General features: G+C 42.4%; 1 protein-coding gene across 1 annotated transcript; it reads right to left on the bottom strand.

The window, feature by feature from the left end:
- Nucleotides 1-660: 660 nt before the first annotated feature.
- LOC109775111 (UPF0481 protein At3g47200-like) lies at nucleotides 661-2,955 on the bottom strand. Its single transcript, XM_020333875.4, has one exon. It carries the CDS (start codon nucleotides 2,874-2,876, stop codon nucleotides 1,251-1,253), a length of 1,626 nt encoding a protein of 541 aa, XP_020189464.2. The 5' UTR covers nucleotides 2,877-2,955; the 3' UTR covers nucleotides 661-1,250.
- Nucleotides 2,956-8,486: the final 5,531 nt, after the last annotated feature.

The raw sequence follows: 8,486 nt of genomic DNA, 5'->3' as shown, positions 1-8,486 counted from the left end.
GAAGAAAACATGACATCATTTGAAAACCTCATGTTTGATTTCCTACAAAATTTCTATGGAATGGCCATCATGTAGAAATTTCAAATGAATGTAGGACAACAATTTATTTGTTCCAAATGGCACCAAAGAAAATCTCAATATAGGGATCTTATCTTCTAAAAATTCTTGCGCTTTTCCTTTGTTCCAAACAGGGCCTCTATTTCTTTCGGTTTAGCTTTTACTCCCTCCGTTCGGATTTATTGGGCCCACTCGTATTTAGTGTCTAAATTTGACCATAAAGTTAACAAATAAAATATAAACTATATGTCATAAAAGTTATATGGTGAGTATCCTCTTTCAAATACAAATCCAATGATATACTTTTGTAGCATACAAATTATGTGTTGTTAGTTATATGGATGGTCAAAATTTGATCCAAAATACGCGCGAGGAGGAGGGGGGGGGGGGGGGGGGGTGCTTAGAGCTCTCCTACCGCTCTGAATGAGTGGTTAACTATCTGAAAACCAACAAACATATATGCAATTTCTATCTCGATCAGTTCGGCTTTTGACTGTAATTGTTTGGGCTAGCTGTGCTGTGGCCAAGATGTTGTGCCAGATTTATTCGCCAGTAGCAGCCCATCTGATTCCAACATAAAACACCCTATTGCATAAGTGCATAACAGTAAAACTTTGTAAGATACCAGCGTTTCGAAATACATGGATGCAACGCTTACGAGATACTAGCAAACTCAAGGTATTTTGACTTTGCAAGCATGGAATCCGCCACTTGCATACATTATAACTGCCTATGCTACAATCTTCTTCAGAGTTCAGGCGAACGGTCATTTTGTCAGTTACTCTGTTTCACATGGCAGCCCTGTCATGAACTCATGAGCAGATATTAAACCAACACTATGTGGCGTTGGACACATTGTAGTAAATGATTCCAAATTAAGAACTTAAATAAACAAATCATTCTAGATTGTACTAAATGAATGTAGATATATTGCTCACACGAACTGTATAGACAGAGTCGCCTCATCTGGTAAGTCTGCAGAAACTCAGGCGTATCCGTGCCCAGATGGCACAGCAGGGAGCCCAAGATGCCCAATGTCATGTATAGTAGCCATACTGTCTAATGTTGCTCTTCTGTCCCAATTGTGAACTTCAGAGCAGGGATCTGGAAAACTGTTGCCGAAGCTGGCATCCAGAATAACAAATACCACTGTGCAATTAAGGTGTTATTTGCCTGCTTGTGCTTACTGGACTTTACGTGCTACCTCCTGGTGGGTCAATGTAGGCCAATATCCCATAAACAGTCTGTACTACTGTACAGACGAGGACAACAATTGTGGCGAATGCAGCTAAAACCAACCATGGATTTCTGAAATGATTTAGCCAGAGCCATGCCATCCACCTGTTTAAACGACTTTGGCAGTAAGCTTCCATCATCTGGCATAAGGTTTTAAGATAATACTGGCCATTAAAATCAAAGACCACATCTTTACTGAGCATGGTGAACAGATCTGATACCATTTCATCGCTATCGAGGTGATGCACAATGATCTCTCTCCGAGCAAGTAGTGTGACATCTTCAGGCATACTTATCAGCTGGGATAAGAAAACAGTGTATGCTGTAAAGTCGTCTCCGAACTGAGGGCAAGTTTGTTCAAATGCAATTAGGTTCCTGAAGAGAGTCCCAGTGAACTCTTCAACGATGATACACGGAATTTCCATTGCCCCGTTGCTAAACTTTATGTCTAATAGTGAATGAGGATGTGACTTAACATGCTCCCGTTTCTTAAATTTAACTCCAGCTTCAAGGTATTGTGCAGCTCTCCGCCAGCGATTGAACTGCTGGCTGTCTTGTAAGGATGGCATCTCAGGGTTGACTGGTGAACTGTTTTCAGTATCATCATGATGGTGTTCAAGCTTCAAGTATTTCCGTCCAATGTTTAGAAATCGGTAAAGATACTGTGGCCCTGCTTGGTAGTTCTCTTCTTTCCGACTTGGCTTAAAGTACATATGGCACAAGTGAAGCAAATGGTGGAAGTCTTTTGGCCTATCATGCTCTTGGATTGATTTTGGAAACCACCTCAAAGCACCTTCCACATACTTTGCTATATCATGAGTAAATGGTTCATCAATACAGACGTTGTCACCGGCAACTACCTTGAATATCTCCTTCACAATGAAGAAAGGTATTTGATTCTCCAGCAAGAATAAATCATGAAGTAAAAATCTGAAAAACCATGGTCCGATTTCATCCTCATATGTACTGCGTTCCTCCCCCTGTCTGTCATCTTGACCATCTTCTTGACTCATAGTTTGGTTTTGTGTCTTATTGGCCCCATCAGCATCATGAGAATGAGGTTTGTTCTGTCCTTCATTTTCCACCAGTGCTTCCTCAGCAATTAAGTTGTCTGCCTGCCGTCTTGCACATGGTAAAATACCTCTTGTTCCACCAAGAGCTACCAAGACAAAGCACCCATCGAGTAATAACATTTGCAAAAACTCTTCACTGTCCATTTTAATGTCCTCAGAATAGCAATTCCTTGCTAGTTTTGATAGGCCTTCAAGTGCAACTAGGTAATCCAGCAAGTTTTTATCACATTTTATTTTGAGAACATAGTCTAGATAGCTCCATTTCTCTTTCTGTATGTTCCGTGCGGCTGGAGATCCATGGTGATAGGGCCCAATTGATAGCACACAAGGTTCATATGAGAACTTGTCAACCGTGCGAATGTGCTCCTGGACTTTGTAGATGACACATGCTGTTTTGCCATTGTCAGGGACGTCACCTAGTGCCCAGTAGTAATCAAGTTCACGGGTCATGGAGCTAACCAGTGCATTCATGTCTACTACTCTATGTGTATCTGTAAAGATATGAGACATCCTGGCCTATAAATCTCTCTGCTGGCCTACAAAAGGCAGAAAGCCAGGGATGTAATATGGCATGCAACGAGCAAGATGAAGCAAGTATCAGTTTTATAAGCATGAAGAAAATCTCTAGGCATTGTGTTCTGCTCCCTCCACAAAGAAATATAAGAGCGTTTAGATCACTAGTGATCTAAACGCTCTTATATTTCTTTACGGAGGGAGTATTAGAGGAAGGTTTGAGTAAATTTAGAATATGGTGTAGTCCAGATCATGTAAAACATGTTACTATTAAAACCGTATTTTCAGTCAGAAATTGAAATGAAATCAATTGATGCACTTGAATGCAAGTAGTCCCTGATGCGAGTCAGGTTTTGTTGCAGTGGGGTAGGAGGCGATCAACAATAGTGACTCTAGTGGCAATGGTCCCACCAAAGGCCCTGGAGAGACGGGAATGCCCTTACCAGTGCAAGACAATTGACAAAATGACAACATTGATGAGTCACCAGCAAGGCAATAAAGAAGTGAGGGCGCTAGCTGAATCATCTACTTTTTCCTTCCAAACAGAGCATGCTAGATCTCATGTAACAAAGCCTTAATCTATTGCAACGATTAATCTAGAGCATATTCTGCAGGATAAAAATTACTTCACTTAACATGCATCAGGTTGTTGACGAGTTCACAAACACCCAAATTGACACAATTTTAGAGTGTTTTTAGTAAAGCTATGAAGTTCACTGTGGTACAGCAACTCACGAAGTTCAGAGTTTCCTGTAGCCAATTTTCCCTTCTTCCCTTTTTAGCGAAATGCCATCTTATTGCATACTCCCACATTTCCTATGTCAAATATTTTTCCTCGCATGACATCCCATTTTTTGTTCTGGCTTTTGGATCGAACTAACTTAGTACTGCTCGGCAAAGTTTGCGAAGAATTGATTATAGTTCGACTAAGAAGAAGACGCGCAGCAAACATTTGGTCGTTCTGGATTTATTCTGACTGGTACTTCATAGAATAGGTATTGGGAGGTTATTTTAAAGAAAGATGAGATAGCATTTCCAAACAAATATGAATCTGGAGTGGCATATTTTGAATTCCAGTAAACTGATTGACGTTCTCCCAAGTGCAAAGATTGACAATACCAGATTTTGCCAGTTACACAAATGCGATGTCAAATTTCACCGCTCGAAGTACAATGTTGTCGAAATCAAACAAAGGAGCGCAGCATCACCATTACAAAATTACTAATAAGAAAAGTAAAGAGAGGGAAAGGAGGACCTACGAACCTCTCATGCGACCAGGAGCTTCCGAAGTTGTGGTCTAGGGCGCGCTGCAGATCTGGGAGATCCACAGATTATGTGGAAGGAGACCTGGAAGAGACGGGCCTGGGGTCAAACCTGTGATACCTGAAGTGGTGCGGCGGATTGGTTTCAGGTGAGGACGACGACGACGGCCTTCGTGGTCACGCACCGGCGAGAGAGAGCCCCTTCTGGTCTGGGATCTTCGCCATTGATGTATCAAGAATAGGGACTACTTTCTATTCGTCTTTTAAGTGGGAAAACATAGGGAACCCCTGTGCGAGGCGGGACGCCGCTTAGTTTTTTTGCTTCGTTTTTTGTTTGCCTTTTTTTTTTCTTTTTTTTCTTTTTTTAATTCGGGACTTTAAATAAAATTGTGAATTTTAAAAATTATTCGAGAAATCAGTAAATGTTCTTGGATTCAAAAAATGTTCCGGCTTCTAAAACGTTTGTGGATTCAAAAAATGTTCGTATATTAAAATAAATCAGGATTTCGAAAAACAAAATCAGGAAATTTAAAAGGTTCATGGTTTTCAAAAACATTTCGTGAATTTGAAAAATATTCATGAAATCAAAACTATTCGTGGAATTTTACAATATGTCCAAAATAATTTAAAAAATGTTAGCAAATTTCAAATTTTGGTCCCGAATTGCAAAAAAGGTTCAGCGATTCAAAAAATATTCGCTGATTAAAAAATCATGAATTTTAAAAATATTCATGCATTTCAAAAAATGTTCGTAGACTCAAAAAATGATCAAGACTTTCAAAAAGAAAGTTTAAAATATATTCGCAAATTGAAAAGCAAATCATGATTTATGAAAAATGTTTGCGAATTTGAAAAATGTTCACGATTTCAAAGCAATGGTTCATGAATCCAAAAAAATGTTCACGATTTCAAAACAATGATTCATGAATCCAAAAAAATGTTCATGATTTCAAAAAATGTTCACGAATTTGAAAGATTGTACGTAGAATGAAAAGGAAAAAGAAAAAGGAAAATAGAAAAATTAAAAATGAAAAGAAAAGAAAAACAAACATGAAAAAGAAAAAATGAAAAATAAAAAAACAAAAATGGAAAAAGAAAGGAAAAAGGAAAAAATAAAAAGTGCAAAAAACCGCTCTGGGACAGAACCGGGGAGAAGCTAGTTGGGACGGCCCAAATGTACGGGTTGGGAGAGTGGGGGGGGGGGGAGGGGGTGGTTACGCGGTACGTCAGTAACACGCGGCCTACACGCTATTTTTTTTAGAAACACTCATAACTTTATTCATGCTCATAACAATTACAGGTACACTGATTTGGACCTAAGATACAAGAAAATATAAAATGACATAAGAATTATAATGAAATCTCTAGAAAACACCTTCTTTTCGTGGTATTAATCTCTACTCTAAGAAATACTTCAAAGATTTAGGTAAAGAGGCTGCAATTGGACTGGAGCAACGATGTTGTCACTCTTTCACCCGCACGAACATTAGCAATAATAATTTTTAAAAGTGTCTTCAGTCGCCGGAAAGCTTGATCGATGAACGCACTTGGGCCAACATAGGACTGGTTAGAAATATAGGGCACACCGCACACCCACCTAAAAGGAAACGAGATGGGCGCTGCTAGCTGCCGGTCGGCCCAAAATTTTGGCCGGTCCACTCCTAACTGCTACAGATTGGATCACCAACAGTCGCTGGATTTGGTTTTTCTCCCCTAACCGATAGATTAGATCACAAATAGCTGCTTTTACAGTTCGCTCGGTGTACTATGTAGAGTGGCACCACCAGCATGATTCACAGGTTAGACGAAGTGATGGACACGGGTCCTCGACAACTAATCCAGTGTGGGAGATTCTTTGGAAATTGGAAGTGCCAAGCAAGGTCAAGATATTTGCGTGGAAAGCTCTACATGGTGTAGTTGTTGCTCGATCCATTTTAGCAAATAGACACATTATGGTGTCTCTCCAATGTCCTTTATGCTCAGAGGAAGCCGAGGACATCAAGCACCTAATCTTTTCCTGTCAGCGTGCGAAGGAAGTTTGGAATGCATTGGGTATTTCAGAAGTTATAGATAATGCGTTGAGGGTAGACCGATCTGGCAGCATAGTCCTGAAGGAGATCATCCGAAACAAGTCAAATATTAGACTGATTCTCCCAAAGCTTGGTGTTGCAGAATCGGTTGTCATGGGCACTTGGTATATATGGTGGTAGAGGAGAGAGTTTGTGAAAGGAAACCAAGTGACTTCGCCCAGCAGGACATCTTTCGTTATCAACGCAATCACATCAAACTTTGCAGCGGCTCAGAGTGTGATACAGTCACAAAAAATACCTTGGCAGAAACCTCCAGCTGGCAACTACAAGATGAACGTGGACGCATCTTTTTTCCAAGATGGGTCGGGAGCAGTAGCAACAGTGATTCAGAATTACAAGGGGGAGGCAGTAGCAGGTGGTTCATGGCTTCTGAATGATGTGTATGATGCTAGCACAGCTGAAACAATAGCTTTGCAAAAGGGCCTAATAATGCTTGAAAATATAGGATGCAATGGCTTTATCAGGGAGTCTGATTCACTGGAATTAATCCAAGCTTGCACTGATGTGAATGAAGTTTTGAGCCCAGCCACGACGATACTTGCAGATTGTTTCCAGCGAGCAACAAGACTAGGTACAGTGAGCTTTCAGCACTGTCCTAGGGATGCCAATAGGGCCGCACATAATTTAGCTAGGCACGTTTATGATTCTAAAGTTGTACTAGTTTTTTGGGACAGTGATCCTCCTAGCTTTATTCTTCTAGACATCATCTTTGATGTAACTCTGATTTGAAAGTAATAAAGTGCGCCCTAGGGCATTTCTCCTAAAAAAAGATCACAAATAGCTGCTGGATTCGGTTTCTCTCCCCTCCACACGGGTCAGGGCTCAAGGCTCCTCTCCTCCCCATGCATATCGACCTTTTATCAACCGCTCTCGAAGGGAGAAAAAAGGGAGCCGGCTGCCTCGCGTGTAACCAGCCGCTGCGCTCACAACACCTTCCCGCTGCCGAGCTTAAAGCACCCGCCAATGAAGCTCGCCCCGCCACCACTGTATTCCATCAAATCTGTCTCACCTCATGGTTCCCATTCATCCCCTAAGGGCGTGTTTGGTTACATTGCCAATTGAGCCTGGCCCGGCGAGCCTGGCTCTGGTGAGCCGGTTTGAGGGGATGCAGGCAAAAAGACCCCAGATGCACATAGTTTGGTTGCCTGCATGTACCTTAGTTTCATGAGACAACCATTTTTGACCTGGTGTTTGGTTGCCCGCATTGCATTAGGCGCACATATGGCATGGTGTTTGGTTGCAACCTGCATAAGGTGTTGTCATCACTTCTAACTAGTGGTGAGCTTACCACACACAATCTGAACATGTAGTGCCAGCTAGTTAAACAAATGACAGTTCATCCTAACTACTATCAAATGACAGAACAAATTATTATGAGCCATTGGCTAAATAGGGGATAGTTCATCAGTGTTGCTGCTACCAGATCTTCCTCTTCATCTTCCTCTTCTTCTGCTTCTGCTTCTACTGCTGCTGCTGCTGCTACTTCTTCTTCTTCTTCTTCTTCTTCTCTTCTTCAAATCCTGCACTGATCTCTGTTAAGCCACATTGCCTCTGCCCACTCCAACCTGCATAGCCAGCATGTCCAAGGTAAAACTTGCCTCGGGGACGTTGATCCCATCAGGTCGACTCATGTTGTCACTAAGAATGTTAGCATCATGCGCTGACCCCTCCCAGTCAGCCAGCACATAAGTGAACTTCAGATCAAAATCAACAACAGCAAGCACATTCTGGCTTGTGTAGTGCTTCCTGTTGGGGAACGTAGTAATAATTCAAAAAAATTCTACGTGTCACCAAGATCAATCTAGGAGATGCTAGCAACGAGAGAGAGGGAGTGCATCTTCATACCCTTGAAGACCGCTAAGCGGAAGCGTTACAAGAAAGCGGTTGATGGAGTCGTACTCGCGGCGATTCAAATCGCGGAAGATCCGATCTAGCGCCGAACGGACGGCGCCTCCGCGTTCAACACACGTACAGCCCGGGGACGTCTCCTCCTTCTTGATCCAGCAAGGGGAGAGGAGAAGTTGAGGGAGAACTCCAGCAGCACGACGGCATGGTGGCAATGGAGCACGTGGTTCTCCGGTAGAGCTTCGCTAAGCACTACTACGGAGGAGGAGGAGGAGCTGGACGAGGAGAGGGCTGCGCCAGGGAAGGGGGTGCGGCTGCCCTCTCTCTCCCTCACTATATATAGGGGGAAAGGGGGAGGAGGAGGCGCCCTAGGGTTTCCCTAGGGGAGGGGCCGCGGCCACAGGGGAAAC

This window comes from Aegilops tauschii, chromosome 2 (genome assembly GCF_002575655.3).
Source record: "Aegilops tauschii subsp. strangulata cultivar AL8/78 chromosome 2, Aet v6.0, whole genome shotgun sequence".
In the NCBI taxonomy this organism is placed as follows: Eukaryota; Viridiplantae; Streptophyta; class Magnoliopsida; order Poales; family Poaceae; genus Aegilops; species Aegilops tauschii.
Note: the sequence above shows the minus strand (reverse complement) of the source record. Positions and strands in the feature narration are given on the sequence as shown.

Excerpts from the sequence above, each read along its gene's own strand:
- LOC109775111 (XM_020333875.4), bottom strand. The coding sequence starts at position 2,876 with ATGTCTCATATCTTTACAGATACACATAGAGTAGTAGACATGAATGCA.